Source organism: Rutilus rutilus, assembly GCF_951802725.1.
Source record: "Rutilus rutilus genome assembly, chromosome: 13".
In the NCBI taxonomy this organism is placed as follows: Eukaryota; Metazoa; Chordata; class Actinopteri; order Cypriniformes; family Leuciscidae; genus Rutilus; species Rutilus rutilus.
Genome location: NC_140218.1, coordinates 2,234,335 through 2,258,296, shown reverse-complemented (window position 1 = coordinate 2,258,296; position 23,962 = coordinate 2,234,335). Strand labels below are relative to the sequence as shown.

Below are 23,962 nucleotides of genomic sequence, written 5' to 3'. Positions count from 1 at the left end.
CTGCTTTGAACTGCAGTTTTACTGCAGTTGTACTTCATTGTACTGCAGTTATATTGTATCTATACTTCGTTATACTGCAGTGCAAATCTACAGATGCACTTCATTGTACTGCAATTATACTGCTTTGAACTGCAGTTTTACTGCAGTTGTACTTCATTGTACTGCAGTTATTTTTTGTAAGGGGTTTTTCATTGTTGTGTACAAGAGTTAAAAACTATAAATACTGTTCGTTTTCTCACACAAACCGCTCGTTTCGTGTCTTAGGCCATCAATGTGTACTTACGATGGGGAATCGTTTCATTTAGACGATGGGGAATTTTTTAATTTGGACTTTGTGCATGCTCTTTGAGACAGTGACCATATACCTGTGAACAAAACAATGAACCAATGAGAACAAGACACATGAACAGGGGAGTACATGGCAGGTTCACAAGAAATGACAAACCAGGGAAGCACATGACAAGAAACTGAAACATAACCCAACACCATCTGTGACAATGTGACACTATTCATGCCTCATGTATTTTCATATGACATGAGGCATGAAATATATTGTCACATACATGTACACATATTTATACATGCAACATGTAGATCAACTGTTATGCTTGAATTTTTATGCATGTTGAAAATATATTTTCTAAATATATTTCAATATATTTAACAGTGTCTCACATATATGTGAATATATTACATTTCTGTATGGGTTGCTCCTCGAAATAATACTTCCAAGCACTTCTGAGGTAAATTTTCCAGGATTATTATTACTTAGATAGATGTGTGTTATCCAGCTGATTGTGGGTGTTCAGGTTTGCATGGATCGCCTCAGATTTGCGTTTGAATAACGCGCGCTCTCCGTAATTAAGAGATCAAAGTCAACAGAGTATTTTGAAACTCGTTTGCACTTAAGAAAAAAAGCGAGCCTATCGCGCCAGTGCGATTGTCGATCCCAGGGGGTTAAAAAATAGATTTTCGCCAAAAATCCTCTTTGGCTCCACAGCTGCCATGGTAAACAACATTAGCCTACCGGTGACTGAATTCTCACGTGCGAGTCAAGAGCGAAGTGATTGACATGACCAGGCTACCATAGCTATGGCTTGGATTCATTAGCAAACATTGCCCCCCTGTGGTATTTGCATGTTACTATCACAAGCATAATGTTGTGGCCTGCCCAGAAAAACGTTGTATCTAATAATAGCCCCGGCCACTATTAGAGACCGGCCTTTATTTACCTCCGCCAACAGCGAGACCGGCCAATGTTAGAGACCCGGCCACTAATGGAATACAGGCCACTATTAGAGGATTTACGGTAATCGTTTTTTATGATATATGTGTGAGAAATTTATATTCAAATATGTGCATTTGTAATGTATGCATATAAACATTTATATTTAATGTATGTAATGTATTCAATGTATTCCATTTGATCAGTTTCATATAATCTTTCTCCCTCACATAGAGACATAATCTCTTACAATAACAGTTAAATTTACTGATATATTGAATTCATTGTTTAAAAAAAGAGATATTGCACAAATTATAAACACAATCAAGAAAAGCAAAGATTTCTGTTTTGATCTGAGAGAGTGAAAAGTGTGTCATTGTTCTCTACAGGTTGAGGAGGTGTGGTGTGACAGATGAAGGTTGTGCTGCTCTGGCTTCAGCTCTGAGATCAAACCCCTCACACCTGAGAGATCTGTATCTGTCTGATAATAATCTAGGAGACTCAGGAGTGAAGCTGTTTTCTGCTGTACTGGCGAATCCTCACTGTAAACTGGAGAAACTGGGGTAAGATCATACGTTACTCTCACATGAAAATGTCACTAGGGGCGTTTCCATTACAGATTTTTCGCAAAACTTTTTTAATGAGCATTTGGTGTAGGTCTACTAGGCATAGAGATATCTGAACATCTTTGCCAAGCGCAAACCAGTACAGAAGTAGCCTAATCAATAATTAAAGTGCAAGCTGAGAAACTGAAGTGGATATGGAGAAAAGCTTCTTTATATGCCATTGCCTACATTTTAAACGGATGTCTGCCAATAGGCCTAAAACATTACATATATGGTTATTGTGACAGAGACTGGGACTCCAGGTTAATAAGATTCTGACTGAGTAGCAAGATATGAATTCAATTGTGATTCTGTGAGAATTCTCAGATCCAGTTTCTCTTTTTTAATCTTCCCCTTAACATTTAAAGGAATCTACATGTGTGTGTGTGTGTGTGTGTGTGTGTGTGTGTGTGTGTGTGTGTGTGTGTGTGTGTGTGTGTGTGTGCTCAAATATGGCTTCTGGAGAGCAAATGAAGGATAAAATATGAATTACTAAACAGACATTAATTAAGCAGTTCCCCATACTTTTAGAGTGACAACTAACAGCCACTAGATGGCAGCAGCGTATAAGAGATGAACTGACAGCTAGTAAATCTTTGAACATGGAGTGCTAATGATAATAAATGTAATATGTCAGGCTCACAATTTTTACAATTGAAGTGCTATAAAAGTTGTAGAAATGACAAATTCAATCTGCATTGAATTAAACAAATCTTTATTGATATGCAAATAGACAATAGACATCCAGCAAAAGAAAAATGGCAAGTGATGTATGCCCTCAAATCTGTAGATGTGCATGGATTTGTCCTGAATCCCTTCAAGAACTCGGGAGCAACTAGAGTATACACACCTTCTGTATAGTGTAACGTGTCATAACGTAATTGTGTGTAGGACAGTGAGTGAGTGAGAAAACGTGTGTGTGTGCGTGTGTGTGCGTGTGGGATCATCTTTATCTTAAGCGTGCGCAGCTCAAACAGCAATGCGCATTTATAACTATAATTGGGACTGTCATATACATGCCATTATAATGAGAACACTATTGTAATAAAATGTTGTGTATTCTCTGGGTTTAGTGGCCGTGTTTCAGCGCGTTGTTGTAGAAATAGCGCGTCCAGAACAGCGATTACACGTTCTGACCAGCACAGTCAAGCTCACTTGTGCATTCACGGCACTTTGTGCAGATATATGATAAGTCGTAATATTAAGTTTATGGAATATAAATATCTGATTAATCTCACATAGGATGCGTTTCGTTGATTTAAACCTGCTAGAAAAGTTCTTCAGTTTCCCGGTGCTCGTTCTCTTCAGATCAAACAGCAATGCAAAACATTACAAGCTATGATTGGGACTGTCATATTATTATAATTGTATACACTATTGTAATAAAAAGTTGTCAATTCTTCGGTTTAGTGTCATTCTTCAGCAACCGTTGAGTTGATTAACCTTCTAGCAAAGTGGTTCAGTTTATCGCTCGTTCTCTTCCGCTTCAGCGCGCGCAGCTCAAACAGCAGCGATGTCATCTGACACGGTAAGCCTGATATTAAAGAGCTTTACTATTACTGTACTAGTACAAATGTTTACTTTTAGCAAAAACATTGATGCGTTATTAATAACTAGCATTTTTTTGTTCTCGTATTATTTTCATCAACAATATGGTTTGATTAAAATAATGTCCTTGTCCGTGCGGAGGCGAGTCCAGTTTATTTCTCCATGGCACATGCATTTTGTTTCTTTATATGCAGCCCAATGTTATCCAATGAGATGTTTGCATTATTTAGGTATTTTATTTTCATTTTATTTAATTTTTGGTAACACTTTACAATAAGGTCTCATTTGTTAATGCATTAACTAACATGAACTAACAGAGAGCAATAGCCTTTATTAATGTTAGTTAATAAAATATTAGTGTTCATGTTAGTTCACAGTGCATGTTAACTTTGGATCTTAAAAATGTCTTATAAAATGTTGAGCTTAACATGAACTAAGATTAATAAATGCTGTAGAATATTGTTCATTAATTGTTGGTTCATGTTAACTAATACTAACAAAATGAAACCTTAGCCCATTATAAAGTGTTACTATTTTTTAATAAAGAAAGTTGGAAAAAAATTACTTCAACTTATTACAAGTAATCGATTTACTTTTTTCTCAAGTGAGTTTGAACAAATCAAATTTCTATGGTCAGTTGAAACTAAAAATATTCTTTGAACCAAAGATGTTTTTTTACATGATTAAATCACAAATTATCACAATCTTTTTGATTAAAGGTGCTATATGTAGTTTTTCTACTAAAATGAATCCTTTTTTTATTGCCTGTGTGTGAAGGGGTTGTAATCTCACATTAAAATGATCCACTTTGCGGGTTTTGCTATTACCTCGGAACAGGGACGTGCACAGACATTTTGAGGGGCAGGGGCTCAAGTGAAATAAAGGGCACTTCTCATAATTAGGTTTTTTTTTTTTTTTTTTTTTTTTTACAAAAAAGTAGATATATTAACGCAACTCTGACTTCCTTTTTAAAAAATTAATTAAAAAAGTTAATTAATTTTATCTTCCTCAAACTCAGCAATTGTTTCATTTTCAAAAGATGCAACTAGTTTCAAGTAAATATTTAGAATAACCTAAATAACTGCATCAAGCAGAGGGGCGTGTTTTACTAATAATTTGTTTATTTTTGCACAAGGCACTACATCATTTTAATTATTTTGGTGTTATCAGAAAACATAACACTTTAAAATCAACACAAATATTCACTCTAAACTGAAGAGGGCTGTTGCTGCTATTTTGTTAACTTTACTGGAAAAAAAATCACTGCAAAAATGATTGTCAAAATACAAAAATACAGCAATTTAATAAAATTATAACAAAAAACGGTCTTCTACTTTAAAATAAAATCTGTTACTTCCATTCCCTGGTTGTCTCTCCTTCCTCCCTTACAGCGGGCAACCTTCTGAAGGTCCATGTCCCTGTAGATGTTTATGCATGTACACACACACACACACACACACATACACACACAGTAACTGATGGTGACTGACATGGACTTAGTTTCACATTTGAGGGAGGACTGTATCATCATCATCAAATAAAACCTTCAAAATCCACATTTAGATGGAGTTTGTTTTAAACCTACTACACTCTAAATAATATTCTGTGGCTTAGTAAATATTAGAGAAATATTGAACTTTATTAACTTAATAAAATCTCTGAAAATCTTACTTGATTGTTTGAATTAAACTTACCAAAATAATTTAGTAAAAATTCAATAAAGCCAATGTCATGTATGTGGTTGTATGGAATACTATTTTATAAAGGTTAAATTACTCATAAATAAAAAGTTAATTTATAAATATTGTTATTTTTAATGTTTAATGTTAACTTATTTCTACTCAGTTTTATGTATTAATGTACCAGATGCAGTTACTCAGATTTACTACATTTTTTAGAGTGTATCCTCCATCTGTTTGCATCTGTAGATTTCTTCTAAATTCACCAATTTATATTTCTAAATTTCAGGGGGAAAGACTCTTGATGTAAGTCATTAACTGGGAAGTTCTGTATGCAAATTAGGCGTCAACTAGTTAAAGGGATAGTTCACTTTGAAATTAAATTTTGGTATGTTTTAGCTTACCTCAAGGGCATCCAAGATGTAGGTGTCTTTTTTTCCGCAGTAGTTTCAATTTTGATATTTTTAGGTCAAACCGCTCTTGTCTGTCAGTCGTATACGTTAATGCTGGGCTGCGTTTAGCCCCGAAAAAACGTTGCACAACGTTTTTTAAACAGAAACGGTGATGCGTTGAACACGGAGGCTGTTTCTCAATTCCAAGAATGCAGAGAACGGACTTGTGTTCTCGTGGAGACCGGTCTTGCCAAGCTTCCTTGGAAGAACGAACTCGGAACCGGCCGCAATGACTTCTGGGACACCAGGCGAGTATTAGCTCAAGTCTGCATTCGATGCATCCTTGGTATCAAGAACACATCCGGGTTCTTTCATGCGTCCTCTGTACTTGCGTTCTTGAGAATTGGGTCTGAACTTCGACGGTTAATGATGACGTAAAACGAGAACACAAGGACGCAAGATCGCTGAAGAACGCATATTGAGAAACACCCACTGTTCTGATGATGCAAGAGTTGCAACTATGGCAGCTGAGAAGGCCATTTTGTGTTCTTTGTGAAGAATTTTCGGAGCCTGATGAAGTCGGTATAAATATGTGTTTAATACTACAAAATATGCCCGATGTTACAGTTACTGCACTTGCCGCCCAGAACAAAAGAGAACATCCCAGTCGAGTGAAGGGATTGCTGAAACTGAAGCACACATCTTACCTAATTCAGACTAAAACACATCTATTTAGCCTCACATACTGACTTTATTTGTAGTTCATACTGTTTTAATACCCTGTATTTTCTTTCTCATTTTTAGGAAAAGCACTTAATTACCATTGTTTATTTCTATACCAAATGTCATACACTTGCAATGAAGCTAAAAATATAAACAACTACATAATTATGTTGATATCCTATATTTTTACAATAAAACTTACGACAAACATGTCTTCTAATATCCTCAGTTGTTGCGTATACCGAGCTGCATCGAACTAAATTAAATGTAAATTACTTTCCTTGAAGCCATTGTGCCGAGTTCACTTTAATACCGCGTGCTTTATATACATGTTGCTGCTGATTGGACTGCAGTTCTGACACACCCACCAAACAAGAGAAAACGTATCTCAAACCCCGTTGCACACCGGTGCACGCCGTCTCCAGGAAACATGACGTTCAACCCGGAAACCGTAGCAAAACGTTGCGCACCGTTTTGAACTTGAACGTGCCCCAGGACTATGGTCACGGTCTCAAAGAGCATGCACAGAGTCCAAATTAAAACAATTCCCCATCGTAAGTACACATTGATGGCCTAAGACACGAAACGAGCGGTTTGTGTGAGAAAACGAACAGTATTTATATCGTTTTTTATGCACCAGTCTGCGTACACGTCACACACCAGGATGCGCGCGCGCCCTCCGATCACTTGGACGGACCTGATATTTAGATATACTTTTCTTCAATAAATATATTTGTTTGACAGGGAAGCTGTGCGCAAACAGGAATATATATTATTTTTCAAAAATAGAAAAAAAGCACCCCAGAAAAAAAGGGCACTTTCTCTCCAGGAATAAAAAGGGCAGGTGCTCAAGCCCCTTTTGATGTCTATGTGTGCACGTGCCTGCCTCGGAAAGCAAGTGTTTTTATTTTTATGTGAAGGAGCCGGGTCGGATTTACCACGAAATCCAGTGACGTGACCTGCACGCGCACTCCCGAGCCTCTCGCCTCGTCTACTGACTCAGCACTCAACAGCGACGACACTGCAACTTATGACATGGACTTATGACTTATGCAACTTATGACATGTCTGATAACACTAAGAAACGACCTGCTCCCAGCACAACACAGACTCCAACACAAACTCCACACATTGATAAAAAAGTTTTTTCGTGAATCGGATCAACTTCGGCACAAACACGGATCAACATCGGCAGGGCATTTGAATCATGGAGAAACCTTATCTACAAACCTAGAATGTACATTTCCTGAGGAAATTTCCTGAAGAAATGTGAAGTGGTGCTCGCAGTGGCAAAATTCGGCACGGTTGCTAGGGTTCCATACTTATCATGGTACGAGCATGGAGCATTAGTTCAACGTCAAGCTGATAAAAGTAGCCTATTATTGTAACGTTGCAGTGGGAGTTTACCTGAGTTTCCAGCATGTTGTGTGATGCTTTCTCCGGTGTGTTGTGTCTCAGTCTGGCCGGTACCCAGAGTGCTCGCTCATGAGTTCCAGCACGAGCATCACCGCTAGAGGCGCTGAAAACTACATATAGCTCCTTTAACTTAATTTTTTTTTAAATCAAAAATCCAAATAACTACAAACAATGTTGTCACACTGTGGTTTCCTCAGGAACAGACTGAAGACTCGAGTATAGGCACAAACTCAAGCTTTAATAATAGTACTCTGGAACAAGCTGACAGGGAAAACACACATAAACACAACGGAGATCGGACAAAGACTGAAGGAAAGGGAGCATCTTATATAGCAGACAGAAACGAGATCATTAATCAGACACCGCTGGGACAAATGAACTCAATGATAGTAACCATAGAAACAAAGGAGTGGCGGGAAAAGAAAAGGAAAACAGGAACCAATCAAAAACACAAACTGAAACTCCAAACATGAACGGACACGTTATCTACAACTACACGTGACAGTACCCCCCCCCCCCCCCCCCCCCCCCCGTACATTAAGCCACGAGACGCGTTTTTCACATTATAAGCGGTAATGTCCTGTATTGGGGGCTGCTGCTATTTGCTTCAGCTTTTCAAACGTAGAAGTATGATAAAGACATGATAAAGACATGATAGGCTATATACATTTTATGTGGATAAAGGCATATTTTGTACATGACTACACATGTCCTTAAAGGTAGGGTAGGTAATCCTGTTCAGAAACACTTTTTTTATACTGGGTGAAATGGTCCTTCCATCCTGAGAGTAGTCAATACATTATGTGTTCAGAAAAAGGAATGAAAACAATCAGACCTCTGTAGCAGCTGCAGGACAGTAAAAACTCTGACCAATCACTGCCATTCGGTGCGAATGTAAAGAACCAATCAGATGCCTTCATGTCTCGTGCCCGAGCCCCACTGCGCGCGCTGCCCTGCGTGCACTCATCACATGTCACCGTTCCCGGAAATATTCAGCTCAAAGCACCTGCATATGCAGTCAGCGAAGGCAAACAAGGCAAAAACTACTTCCTCGGACCCTGCCCGCACTCTTGAACGACCTCCTCTGCTTCGCCCTCAACCCCGGACCTGTCCTCGAACCGACGATGCGGTACTTGTCTCCGGACTCGGAGTGTACGTTAGTCTTCATTAGAGTCAACAATGTTTTCATCATGGAAACTCTTACATGCAAAACACCGTAGGGTAGAGTGGGGGAAAACGCCCCCCTTAAGGAAAATGTGACATTACAGTGAAACAAAACATAAATGTGACTAGAATTGCCATCCCGGTTTTGAGTGACTATGGCAGGAGTTATTCACCAAATATTAAAATTGCTCAGCCTTCATAATTAATTAGTATTTTCACTGAAAATATTTTTGTACAAAGGGGGCGTTTTGCCCCAGCGGTGGGGTAAAACGCCCCCCAAGGTGGGGTAAAATGCCCCCTTTCTTACCAACCAGTTTGCTTCATAGATCAACAGCAAAATTAACAGACAATAGTTTTTAATCTCTAAAGGTAAAAGGCAAGTAATGTATCAACATGTATATATATTAATATTTATTTCAGCAATGTCCAAAATAGCCAAATTTAACTACCTTCCATCAGTGAGCTAACTTTGCTAGCAAGCTAGCTAGTTAATGCTCACTTGAGGTAATTTTTTCATGTTTTGTTCAAATATTTAGATTTTACCACCTAGTTATACTGCATTAAGTGTAAAACAAAGGATTTGATAGACAGAAATATTTTATTATAGTAATTATGTAATATGATAATTAGTAATTATGATAGCGTATATATATATATATATACCAACAATTTTGTCCCGCCGTCCATTTGCCATTGGAATGCGCCAAGACTTGTTGTCAGCTCCTGTAGTGTGTAAGCCCCTGATGCAGAAGATTTACGTAGTGTCACATAGTCTGAACACCACAACGACTTCAAGACTCCAGAGCAAGTCATGTAGTCTGAACAGCACAGCGATCTGCCGACGTTTAAAGTTGTGTAGTGTGAACTAGGCATAACGTTAACCGCTTACGTTTCTGTGGTAACCTAGAGCTCCTGCACTGGGATTCAAGCAGCTGCAGCTTGTTTAAGGTAATGGCAAAAAACATTTTAGAACAGCAGCGAAAATGTAAAAGTAGGCTATATAAACTTTAATATATCATTTTATTGAAACGGGTGCTTTGCTGTGCAAAGAGACATTTCGAAACATTTCACCCACTGGCCGCTGGTACTTTCACTTTAGCCGCAGAGACCCTTTATGTCCTATAAATGTGTCGTATTTTTGATAATTCGCGCAGATTTCAGTTGACGATTTTGCTTAAAGTTATATTGAAAATAAATATTAAAAGCGCGATAAGTCGCGAAAGAGAACTGAATTCTACTGACAGGATGCTGTGTGCGCGCTCCGAGCGCAACACGGACAAGCATAGTAGCCTTCGTCTTCGTTTGCGCGCCTAAACGGCCAAATAAACAACACAGAAATATATCAAAATGCCAAGTCGAGTATTCCCGTAAACACAGTAGATGTAAGTACAGTGTGCATTCTCTCTCTCTCTCTCTCTCTCTCACACACACACGCACACAAAGAGGATTTATGCTCATCAGTTGGTAACTCAACCTCACAGTGAAAGACCTTGACCCCCCCCCCCCACCCCCCGACGATATCATCGCCGATCGCGATGTTTTACTGTAAACATCGTCAACTGCCAATATAGGGGACATCGCCCAACCCTAGTTAAAATGACGTAACATCTCGTTATTACCTCATAATTGAGTGGATAAAATAATATGTATGTGTCAGCAATACACCACCGTACAAACTGCCTTGAGATCAGGCTGAACTATTAGGCCGACACTTCTGAATACACAATACAAACACAAACACATAAATATGCTGTTTAAAGCTCTTCTGTTGTGGTTCAGGATCAGGGTGGACACACTGGAGTGTAGAAGCTAAAAACTGCAGTGTAATGCCACAAAACACACATTTGATTTCTTTATTTGAATCCACCAATCAAATTTCTTACAGAAAGGATTCAAATATTCTCAGAGATAACACAGCTTTGACACTCAAGGGTACATAAAACATCGCTTACGCCACACAGCAAGACTGCCTATCACAGCTGATATAGAGCAGAATTTTGCCAGCTGTTTAGATTTTCCTTTTGGAAGCCCTGCCAGTCTTAGTCCACTCACAGTCAATTTGTGGACATGTCCCAGGCTGCCAAATATCAATGCCACGAACTTACATGCATATCCTAGACCACTGATCTTTGCAAGGAGGGGTTGGTATTTAGTCATTTTTTCAAGAAAGGCTATGTCCATATACAGATCATAAACACAACCTATTTCAAGGACTAGCACCTCCTTTCTATCTGTATCCACGAGCACAACATCAGGAGTGTTAGGGATGTTACAAAACACATCTTCAGAGCTGTTGAACCAGTCTGGTATTACTCGTGAGTGTTTATACATAGGCATACTTTTTGGAAATATGTCTTGAACAGAACTGGCAATGAGATCTACAATACGGTCATGACGTGCTATGTATAACCCTTTGTACATATTACAGCCATTTACAATGTGAGCAACTGATTCAAAGTGATCAGAGTTAGAATGCATTATACAGTGTGGATAGTACTTTTCAGGGTACCATAATGCTAGGTTGTATCTAGTTGGTAACACCTGTAATCTGGCCTTGACAGTGAAGCAGAGAATATCCTCCCCTACTGCAGCTTTTCTGTACATAGAGTGAGAGGTAGAGTGATCAGCAAAGCCAAGACATGCCAACTTTCCCTGCATTCTTAGTCCAGTCCAGTGTTGTTTTGTATCCATCTGTTTGATGTTCAGTAAAGATCTTCTTGCTGTTGTGCTCTGTAGTGTGTGTTGTGTCTCATTGTGACAGACTGTGGCCTCCACAGTAACAGATGGGTCTGTGACCACTGCGTCAGACACCTCTGGTGCAGTGTGTGTGTTGCTTTAACTGCCAGTCTATTGCACAGGTCGTTTAGGTCCGGCCAGTCTGAACGAACTCCGAAACCTGCGGCGTGTGTGTCCAGTTTACCGTTATTTTTCCTCCTGAAGCCTAGGAAGCTGTCTTGGTTGCCTGTGGCCAAAGGGACCTTTCTCTTCCTGAGGTCCAATAAGAGGGAAGCTCTGGCTAGCTCTCTGACCGCAGCATCATCGTTGTTAAGCATGCTGATGAGGTGAGTTAGTCTTGTAGTGGAGTAAGTCCATTCCACATTTGGGACCCCCAGACCCCCTTCCTTGAGTGTGAGGAAGATTATGTCCCTGGTGGAATGTGAATTCAGTCCCAGCCATTTCCTGACGGCCTCAACTGTTTTATTATTCATGTCCCGTAGGACATTTTGTGGAATATGAATGTTCGCAAAGAGGTGTTGTATCTTTGCCAGAGCTACTTCTCTAATGGCCTCCAGCTTCATGGCTACAGGTAGGGGGGAGGAGTCGATCAGATCGATCCTGTTCTTAAAGGCACAGGATAACTCCTGTACCTGTTCACCCCACTCACCTGCGATGTTGAATTTATGGCCAAGATAGGTGAATGTTTCATGACGAGAGTAGACCCTGATAGGCTGTCCCATTATTGTAAAGGAGGGGGGTTTGTCAGATTTAGATTTATACCAGCGGTTTCCACCGCTTCGCCGTTCATAAAATGCTGCACATTTGATGTGTTTCACTTCCAGCTTGGACCACTGTAGAAATTCATCCGTTCTGGCCAGCATATTTTGAATAATGTTCTCGTCCCTGGAGGACACCTCAACATCGTCAGCGTACCCCTGGACAGGGTTTGGGGATCTGGTATGTGGTGGTGCGCACTGGCAGATCCATTTCATCCACTGGTTGATGGCCAGGATGAAGTTAACAGCACTCCAGGGGCAGCCTGTTTTAATCCCCACCTTAAGAGGTATCGGCTCTGTGAGTTGTTTACCACAGATAACTTGCAAAAAAGATCCCCTATACACGTCCATTATGATGTCCACAAAGGGCTGAGGTAGATGGATCTCCTCTAATGGAGATCACACACACACACACACACACACACACACACACACATACACACACACACACACACACACACACACACACACACACACACACACACACACCTGAAGTGTAGATGTACGACCACTTTAAAAAAAATAAAAGCTTTGACGTGACCATTTTGTCGTATTTCTGTGTTAATGGAATTAAACTAAAACCTTTTATTTCTATTGATTTGATGTTTTGTTGGGAAAATAAATATTAGACAGATTCTTCTAAAAAAGGCTGAAATATATTTCACTAAAATATTACAGATTAAAAAACGAAAGAAACCGTGCTGAGTTTCAGCTCATTGTGGCGCGCTCCAAACATCTATAAAGGAAACAGAGACATTACGTTTGTTTCTGTTATTTTACAAAATCTGAATATCTTTTGTGAATGTATGAATTATGTCTTGCTTTTATCTGTATGAGCATAAATGACGGAGTAAGAGTTTACTCTCTTGGCAGGAATAAATCCAGTGGTCGCGCCGCCGCCTCTGAATAAAATACAGTCAAACATATAAAATGTTCCAGCGCTCAATCTGAATAGTCTGTAATATATCTGTTATATGGGCCCTCATGCTGTCCAAAACGAGCAATGCTTTTTTTCTGTGAAAACATCCTCCCGGTCTCTTGCCATAGCACTCCGTCAGCCATTCCTTCATTAGGCTTTCCGTCATCCACCCTTTCTTGTTTACTTTCACAACGATTTCTTTCGGGAGGTTTTCTTTTGTACGGTGGAAACACCACGGCCGTCTGCTCTGTGTGTGTTCACCCAGTCTTCAAGAACGTTTTCAAGTTCGGGCCATCTGCTTTTATGACCCCTGAAGGCTTTTGTCGTCTTTCTGCATGGACTCAGTTCTTCACGCTGCCGTCTCCACCGTCTCACCATCGATTCATTGATGCCAAGCTTACGTGCAGCAGCTCTATTTCCTTCTTCTTCAGCCCGATCGATGGCCTTTAACTTAAAAGCTGCATCATATGCATGTCTTCCTTAGTTTTCCATGATGTGTGTGTGTGCATGATGCGCAAAAATGACTGTTCAAAACTTTATCAAACTTGCGTCTTCCTCTGCGCATTATCTCTTCCACCTGCCTAACTGTGTTTGAATGGAGATCCCAGTATTTTAAAGATGAATCGTGCAGCTCTACTGTCTTATCTCTCTCTCAGCATATGAGCAGCGCGAGGGCTTTCAGTGCTTTCAGTCTCACGGCTCTTCCACACGTCCACTTGACATGGATATTACGACACTCAACACTCATATCAGAATCAGAATCAGAAAGAGCTTTATTGCCAAGTATGCTTGCGCATACGAGGAATTTGTCTTGGTGACAGTAGCTTCCAGTACACATACAATATAAAGTGACAAGACAAGTAACATAGGTATAAATAAAAAAAATAGAAAAAATAAAAATAAAATAAAAATAAAAAGATTATAAATTATAAATATATATAAAGTTATAAGGTGCTATAATGAAATGTCTGAGGGAAGTATTGCACATGTTTGTTCCACAGTAGCGGAACATTTAAGTGTTCATGAGGTAGATGGCCTGGGGAAAGAAACTTTTCCTGTGTCTGGTTGTTTTTGTGCTCGGTGCTCTGTAGCGTCGACCAGACGGTAACAGTTCAAACAGAAAGTGTGCTGGGTGTGACGGGTCCAGAGTGATTTTGCGAGCCCTTTTACTCACTCTGGATGAGTGCAGTACTTTGAGTGTGGGAAGGGTAGTGCCAGTGATTCGCTCAGCAGTCCGAACTATCCGCTGTAGTCTACGGAGGTCGGTTTTGGTAGCAGAGCCGAACCAGACGGTGATGGAAGTGCAGAGGATGGACTGGATGACAGCTGAGTAGAACTGTACGAGCAGCTCCTGTGGCAGGTTGAATTTCCTCAGCTGACGCAGGAAGTACAGTCTCTGTTGGGCTTTCTTCACAATAGAGTCTATGTGAGTGTCCCACTTCAGATCCTGAGAGATGGTGGTGCCCAGGAACCTGAATGACTCTACTGCAGTCACAGTGCTGTCCATGATGGTGAGTGAAGGGAGTGCAGGGGGGTTTCTCCTGAAGTCCACGATCATCTCCACTGTTTTGAGCGTGTTCAGCTCCAGGTTGTTATAACTGCACCAAAGAGCCAGCTGCTCCACCTCCTGTCTGTACGCAGACTCGTCACCGTTCCGGATGAGTCCGATAACAGTAGTGTCGTCCGCAAACTTCAGGAGCTTGACAGAGGTGTCTTTAGAGGTGCAGTCATTTGTGTACAGGGAGAAGAGCAGTGGTGAGAGAACACATCCCTGTGGAGCACCGGTGCTGATGGTGCGGCTGTCGGACGTGATTTTGCCCATTCTGACTAGCTGTTGTCTGTCTGTCAGAAAGCTGGTGATCCATTGACAGATGGAGCTAGGGACAGAGAGCTGGGTCAGTTTGGTCTGGAGCAGTGATGGGACGATGGTGTTGAAGGCAGAACTAAAGTCCACGAACAGAATCCTTGCATAGGTCCCTGGTTTGTCCAGATGTTGTAGGGTGTAATGCAGTCCCATATTGACCACATCATCCACAGACCGGTTTGCTCTGTAGGCAAACTGCAGGGGGTCCAGCAAGGGTCCAGTGATGTCCTTCAGATATGCTAACACCAGTCTTTCGAATGACTTCATGGCCACAGATGTTAAGGCAACAGGTCTGTAGTCATTGAGTCCTGTGATCTTTGGTTTCTTCGGGATTGGGATGATGGTGGAGCGTTTAAAGCAGAAAGGGACTTTGCACTGCTCCAGTGATCTGTTGAAGATCAGTGAGAAGATAGAGGCCAGCTGGTCAGCGCAGGTTTTCAGACAGGCTGGTGAAACACCGTCTGGGCCTGGTGCTTTCCTTCTCTTCTGTTTCCTGAAGATCTGACGCACATTATCCTCACTGATCTGAAGTGCAGGGGGGGAGGGGAGGGGGATGGCTGGAGGTGTTGATGGCTGTGTAGAGAGATGGTCAGGGCGGGTATGGGGTGTCTGATCGGGGGTCTCAAATCTACAGTAAAAGACATTCAGCTCGTTCGCAAGATGCTTATTGCTGTCGATGCTGGGGGATGGTGTCTTGTAGTTGGTAATGTCTTTCAGGCCTTTCCACACTGATGCAGGGTCGTTGGAGGAAAACTGGTTTTCCAGCTTTTTGGCATAGCTCTTCTTAGCCACTTCAATCTCCTTTGTCAATGTGTTCCTGGCCTGATTATACAAGATCCTATCCCCACTCCTGTAGGCATCTTCTTTGACCTGACGAAGCTGTCTGAGTTTTGGTGTGAACCATGGTTTATCATTGTTGAATGATAAGTAAGTCCTGGTAGGGATGCATAAATCCTCACAGAAACTGATGTATGATGTTACAGTCTCTGTGAGCTCGTCCAGATCGCTGGCAGCAGCTTCAAAAACACTCCAGTCAGTGCATTCAAAACAGGCTTGTAAGACCTGCTCTGTGTCGTTGGTCCATCTCTTTACAGTCCTTATTACTGGCTTAGCAGTTTTAAGTTTTTGCCTGTAAGTTGGTAGAAGATGAACCAGGCAGTGATCGGAAAGTCCTAGAGCTGCTCTGGCGACGGAGCGATATGCATCCTTTGTTGTGGTGTAGCAATGGTCCAAAATATTATTGTCTCTGGTGGGGCATGTAATGTGCTGTTTGAATTTAGGCAGTTCACGTGTGAGTTTTGCCTGATTAAAGTCTCCGAGAATGATAAGAACAGAGTCCGGGTGTTGTTGTTCTGTTTCTGTGATCAGATCAGCCAGCTGTTGCAGCGCCGTACTCACGTGTGCTTGCGGTGGAATGTAAACACTGATGAGAACGAGCGAGGAAAACTCCCGCGGCGAGTAGAACGGCTTACAGTTAATGAAAAGCACTTCCACATCAGGACAGCACATCTTCCTTAACACAGTTACATCAGTACACCACCTTCTGTTGATGTAAAAGCATGTCCCACCACCGCGCGTTTTCCCCGTTGACTCCATATCGCGATCCGCTCTGAACAGCTGAAAGTCCGGTAGATGTAACGCGCTGTCCGGAATGGCTTCGTTCAGCCAGGTTTCCGTGAAACACAGAGCAGCAGAGTTGGTAAAGTCCTTGTTTTTGCGTGAGAGCAGAAGTAGTTCGTCCATTTTGTTAGGGAGAGAGCGGACATTCGCCAGATGGATGCTAGGCAGCGCCGTTCTGAATCCGCGCTGCCTAAGCTTAACGAGTGTGCCGGCTCGCTTCCCACGCCTGCGGGTCTTATACTGTTTCCACAGTGCAGCGGCACAACCGACGACAATGTTCCGCAAAACGCCAGAAGAATCAAAAACTGGTTGGTGATCAGTTGGTGTGCACTGCCGAATGTTCAGCAGTTCGTCCCTGGTATAACTGATAGCGAATGACAAACATAAAACAGGACAAACTAACAAAAACAGTGTAACAACTGGAGAGCTCAACACCGAGGCAGCCATCCGCGGCGCCATCTTGGATCGATATGCTGCGTTCATGTCATCTCGTAAAGATTGTCACATATAACAACAATCATTATCTACAAGCATAGCGATTATTATTTAAGAAAATAAAGGACTAAATTTGAAAGTTTATTAAATGAACTCAAATTATACATTTATAACTATACAAATAATGACATACTGCATACAGTACAACACCATTCTCTGATCAGATCTTTGAAATCAAGCCGTCGTGCTCAATCGTGTTTAATAGACAGCATGACCAGACCATTCAGTCTTTCCTGAGACAGTGTTCACTAAAACATTGACAGGATCATTGAATCAGTGATTTGAACTCGGTAAACTAAATCAGTTCTGTTCATGAATGAATCATCTAGACTGGTTTATTAACGGGTTTCTCCTATTCATGGCAATGAACCGACTCAAATGATTCATTCACGAATCGGACATCATTACAAATGTATATCTATGACTAGAACGACATCGTAAATGTTGATCGATTCCTCACAGAAATCGGCTCCAAGTCTTCAGAAAGCCTAAATATATTCATCACTGGACTAGTTTTATTGTCACTTGGTGATTTTGCGTTTCTGCCCTGCGTCGTTTCTGAATAACCCGCGAACAAACACACACACACACACACACACACACACACACACTATAATGAATACCCGTTCTTTATAGCGTTCTTCCTATAAGATTATTTTACAAAGTAAATACCAAAATCATCCAGGAAATTATGGAGTTCTGCTGGACCCTTAGAAACGCCCCAATCCTCCCCTGCTAACACACACACACACACACACACACACACACACACACACACACACACACACACTATAATGAATACCCGTTCTTTATAACGTTCTTCCTATAAGATTATTTTACAAAGTAAATACCAAAATCATCCAGGAAATTATGGAGTTCTGCTGGACCCTTAGAATCGTCCCAATCCTCCCCTGCTAACACACACACACACACACACACACACACACACAAAAACACTAACAGACACACACACACAGACACACAAAAACACAAAAACACAAACAGACACACACACACACACAAACACACACACAGACACACAAAAACACAAACAGACACACACACACACACACACACACAAACACACACACAGACACACAAAAACACAAACAGACACACACACACACACACACACACACACACAAACACACACAAACAAACACACACACACACACACACACACACACGTTGGGTTTACATGTTTTATGGGGACTTTCCATAGAAATAATGATTTTTATATTCTACAAACTCTATAATCAATCCCCTAATCCTAACTGATGAATTTTCACAATGTGAACTAATGAGTATTTGTATATATTTCATATTGACAGCATTATGTTATTTTTTAAGTGTCATGTTTATCTCTGGATATAGGCTTAATGTGTGTCATTGTTCTCTACAGGTTGAGGAGGTGTGGTGTGACAGATGAAGGTTGTGCTGCTCTGGCTTCAGCTCTGAGATCAAACCCCTCACACCTGAGAGAACTGGATCTGTCATATAATAATCAAGGAGACTCAGGAGTGAAGCTGTTCTCTGCTGTACTGGCGAATCCTCACTGTAAACTGGAGACACTGGGGTAAGATCATACGTTACTCTCACATGAAACTGTCACTAGGGGCGTTTCCATTACAGATTTGCGCAAAACTTTTGCGTTCTTTTTTTCTTCTTCTAAATGTCGACAAAAAGCTGTTGTGAAATGATGGTGTTTCCATTAACTGATGTTATGCGACTAAAACTTCATTGTTTCCTCTCGCGATCAGTAAAATCATTCCAAAAATCATGTTAACGGACGTTGGTAGGATTATGTATATCTCAGCCACTGCACTGGCCATTATTATTAATGGAAGGAGATGTGTGTGTGTTTCCAAGCATTAATGGTGAGGAACGACCCTTATTATACTTGTGAGCGGCACATATGAGGAGTTTCTGGGTGTTTCTCCCTCAGTTCTGCTTCAAGGTCTTGATTGTGGCATTTATTTGAGGTTTAGAATCCATTATTCCTGTAATTCTTTTGCCTTTTATGAGTTTAATAAAGAGCTCTGTCTCGTCTTCTGTCCAAACACACTGCGTCGTCTACGTCAGGTGACTGTAAATGCGCAAACACTGTTTCCATTGCAGTTTTGCGAAATATTTCTTTTTTGAATGGCCTGAAAAACCTCCTCATGTGAGCGTAAAAACTTTTTTTCCCATAAATGGGAGTTTTTGTGAAATTGACGTGTTTCCATTGGGCGTATTTTCAATTAGCAATTTCAATTTGCGCAATTTGAAGGGTAATGGAAACGCGGCTACTGTGAATTCATAAAATATAATCAAAATGGAATAAAATGCAGGGAAATAACTACTATTTCATTAATTACAAGCAAAGCTATTAAAACAACATGATCAAATTCATCAAATTATTTTTACGTCTGTTCATATGATGTAAGAGAATTCATATTTGTAAAGCGTTTGCTCTATTTATCAAAACGACTCCATCTACACCTGGTCACATAAATGTGTTTTTGCAAAACGGATTTAAATCCGATCTTCAGTTCGTGAATGATTAGGCAGGGTGATTTTCACATCATTTTGAAGAAAAAACACTAGGCAATGACATCTATTAGACAAAAGTCTTATTGGCACATATTTAGTATGTGTTTTATGGCCTTATTTCAGAAACTTTAGTTTTTAGTTTTTTCAATAACCACGCATAAACATTATTCTCTCAAAAATGCAGACATGTACATTATTGTTGCTCACATATTATGGTAGCCCTGTTTGTGCTAAATAGTGTGTAATTTTTTTTTTGCCATTAATATGTTTATAAGCAACTGAAAAAAGCACAAATGTCAGGGCATGTCAGAACATCTCAAGGACCCCAAAAACACCTCAGACCCCAGAGGGTTAAAGTCAATCCATCTATTATAAAATGGTATTATTCTTTTTTGACCAATCGCAGGCTATATTGTAGATATATGTGGCACTGTACAGCCCTGTACAGGACCCTTTTAATGAGCGTTTGGTGTAGGTCTACTAGGCATAGAGATATCTGAACATCTTTGCCAAGCGCAAACCAGTACAGAAGTAGCCTAATCAATAATTAAAGTGCAAGCTGAGAAACTGAAGTGGATATGGAGAAAAGCTTCTTTATATGCCATTGCCTACATTTTAAACGGATGTCTGCCAATAGGCCTAAAACATTACATATATGGTTATTGTGACAGAGACTGGGACTCCAGGTTAATAAGATTCTGACTGAGTAGCAAGATATGAATTCAATTGTGATTCTGTGAGAATTCACAGATCCAGTTTCTCTTTTTTAATCTTCCCCTTAACATTTAAAGGAATCTACGTGTGTGTGTGTGTGTGTGTGTGTGTGTGTGTGTGTGTGTGTGTGTGTGCTCAAACATGGCTTCTGGAGAGCAAATGAAGGATAAAATATGAATTACTAAACAGACATTAATTAAGCAGTTCCCCATACTTTTAGAGTTACAACTAACAGCCACTAGATGGCAGCAGCGTATAAGAGATGAACTGACAGCTAGTAAATCTTTGAACATGGAGTGCTGATGATAATAAATGTAATATGTCAGGCTCACAATTTTTACAATTGAAGTGCTATAAAAGTTGTAGAAATGACAAATTCAATGTGCATTGTATTAAAAAAATCTTTATTGATATGAAAATAGTTTTAGTTTATTTGTTTATTTGAGCAGTAAACATTCTGCTCTAAAGGAGTGGGCCGAAGCAAAAGAGCTTATAAGCGCCCACCCCCAAAATTAATACAATAAAATTTCTCATTTCACAATAATACACAGGAACATAGTGCAAAAAGACACAAAACAACAACAAGGAAACAACAGCAAAAAGAAATGACCATTTACAAGTTGGTAAGTCCCGCCCCTTCCGTAAAACCCCGCTGGACCTCAAAGTTGAAAAACCGTCAATGCAAGTGAATGGGAGAAAATAATTATTTTCTGGTCCCGTTTGAATTGTGCCATGAATGTGAACATATGTTGTCTGTGAATTTTTTATATAATCTTTCATGTTACAAGTTTGACAGTATATGGTATGATTCGTCGGCTAGCAGTTGTGGAAAAGACATAACGAGAAAGACTACATGTCGCCTATGTGACGTCACCCCATAAAGTTGACTTACCCGTGGTTTTCACCAACCTCAACGATTTTGTCCTCTCCCTGAAAGAAGGCGGTGAAGTGCACCAAAGACACAGTCATGTTTAGCGGGATCCGTGAGCTAGAGCCGTGTGCGAATGGTGGTGACGTTTCAAACACGTTGAAAGCAGCGAAGAGTTGTAGTCCACAAAGTGCTTTCACACAAAGTCTAACCGTATCAAACTTCTACCCGCTAGACTGTAGCATTCTTTACACGAAAAGTTCTATAAAAAATTCACAGACAACATATGTTCACATTCATGGCAAAATTCAAACGGGACCAGAAAATAATTATTTTCTCCCATTCACTTGCATTGACGGTTTTTCAACTTTGAGGTCCAGGGGGATTAGCGGAAGGGGCGGGACTTACCAGCTCTATACTGTGAGTGATGCTGCGGAGCGAGCGGGAAAACCTGGAGCGGATTAGCGGAATCAGCGGAATGCTTTAAACTGTGTTTAATATGAGTGTAATTCTGCTCATACTGTTGTGACTGATTGTGAAAATAATATTAATGTTATTTTCAGCTTTTCCCCTTTAACTGTCTCTATAGGCATCTCTACACAGCGAGTTAAGGCTGCTCTAAAGCGGCTCTGTGTCTGCTCAAACTTCTGTGGAAAGACACAATGCCGCATGAAAGCAGACTTAAAATATGCCGGTCTGACCCGCCTCAGCCCCGAGTGTCAAAGATGACTCTGATATTGTTTTGTTCAGTGTAAATGAACGCGATCTTGTGTCGCTCTAAACTACGCCATTGTCATGACAACCAAACGCGCGCGCGAGAATCAAGAAGCGGAAGACTAAACATATCGGCCATAATCCATATTGTTTTAGCCAAATTAAAAAATGTCAGCCAACAAGAGACAATAAAGTAAAAGTGTCCTGTACTCACAGCGTGAAGAAACCACCAGAATAACAGAGTGGACGTGTGTAATCAATTGGCTTTCGCCGTTTGTAATCTTCCTCTGAAGAGACTGGCAGATCAACGCGCTTCTACATTTCTCTCAGATACGCTAATGCTTATTCGCCGTCACTGTGTGATATTATATTCCAGAAATCATCTTCTTGAGGACGATATTTCACACACACACACACACACACACACACACACACACACACACACACACACACACACTGCCTGAAACGCTGACGACAGCAGAATTGTTCTTTCTGGCTCTTTGAAAAACAAGAATAAATCCTGCGGTGATCGACCCGGTGTAATAATTCATAATATATTTGTAGCATTTGTTCCATCTGGAATAGTTTTATTAAGAAATATAAAATAGCTCTCAGTACCACAGAATTATGACGAACATCAGAGCGTGAGATCGCTATATCACACAGAGGAAATCTGACATTCTGTGTTTTTATTTATCTTGAGTTTTATTTCTTTAATATTTAATTACTTTTAAATTCATTTTATAACACTTTGTTAAAACTGTAGTTTTAAAATAGTAATGTTCAAAGTATTATTTCCCGCGATTTTAATAACTAATTCCTGTAAATGCATTTATGTTCTCGGCGTCAGAGAAGCAATAAACATTCTGTGTAAATGCACATTTTGTGATTTTATGCCGCTTCAGATTTGGTTTGTGTGTAAAGACGCCTTATGTGTGTGATAATCTGAGATCTGGGTTGTTATGAACTGATATTAAATGTGTAGTGAGTGTAATGGTCATTTCTGCTGGTTCTGGATCAGCTGTCCGGTGTGTGAAAGTGACCTTTCATGTGCTTTTGATTTTGTAAAGTGACTTTGAGCATCAGATAGAAGCGATATGATCATGCTTGAGAATGAATTAATATAGATGATCTAGTTAGTTTTCTTATGAAAAGATGTGACAGATGTAATATCTCATACTGCATGTGTGACTGTGTGTGTGTTTTATTTTAGGACTGGCTATTAGATGACAGTGTGATCTTGTGCTGATCATCTGATGGTGAATAAGGATCCACTACAGAGACTCAGTCAACAGAATCAACAGAGACTGAAGATACAGTGACTTCACTGTTAGAAATGAAGACTTCATGTAGATCTCAGCGATCCTCTGACAGACCTGATGAGGCGGCAGTGAAACACCTTTTATTTCACAGCAAATTACAGTTTCTCATTCATAGATTAATCATTTTATGTGTATAAACGCACAGTAACTCAAAAAGCTCTGAGTTTTGTCACAGAGTAAATAAAGAGCCTGAATATCTCTGTGTTTGTGTTGTACCAGCAGAGGGAGACAAAGACTGATGAAATATTCATTTTTCATAATTATGAGAAGAAGAAGAAACAGTTCAAGCTCACTTTTGGAAAACAATGGAAGCTCAAGTTTATACATCATGTTTTTAATAATGGTTGCATTACATGTGTATTACTGTATTAAAGGGGTCATATGATGTGTTTTCATGTTTTCTTTTTCTTTAGTGTGTTATGCAGATGTTTTTGCATGTATAAAGATCTACAAACTTACAAAGCTCAAAGTCTCCTACAAAAGATTTTGGTGCTCGAGCCCCTTTTTCAAAATGAATCAGAAGTGCCCCTCTCAAACAAATATCAATGATAATATTGTGGTCAATAAAACAAAATGCATTCGATTATAATTAACATGACAATGTGAACAAAACTAACGACAATTTATTATTTTCAGTTTATAATGCAGGTCTGTGGTCACTGTCTCAA

The 23,962-nt window shown here is 40.1% G+C and overlaps 1 protein-coding gene across 1 annotated transcript in view; it reads left to right on the top strand.

The window, feature by feature from the left end:
* LOC311302520 (uncharacterized protein) overlaps positions 1-23,962 on the top strand; it is a 747,744-nt gene that overhangs the window by 553,696 nt on the left and 170,086 nt on the right. Inside the window, exons 14-15 of the mRNA XM_084428465.1 lie at positions 1,615-1,788; positions 18,547-18,720. Of these exons, the coding sequence (XP_084284591.1) occupies positions 1,615-1,788; positions 18,547-18,720 (348 nt within the window). The remainder of the gene's footprint in view (positions 1-1,614; positions 1,789-18,546; positions 18,721-23,962) is intronic.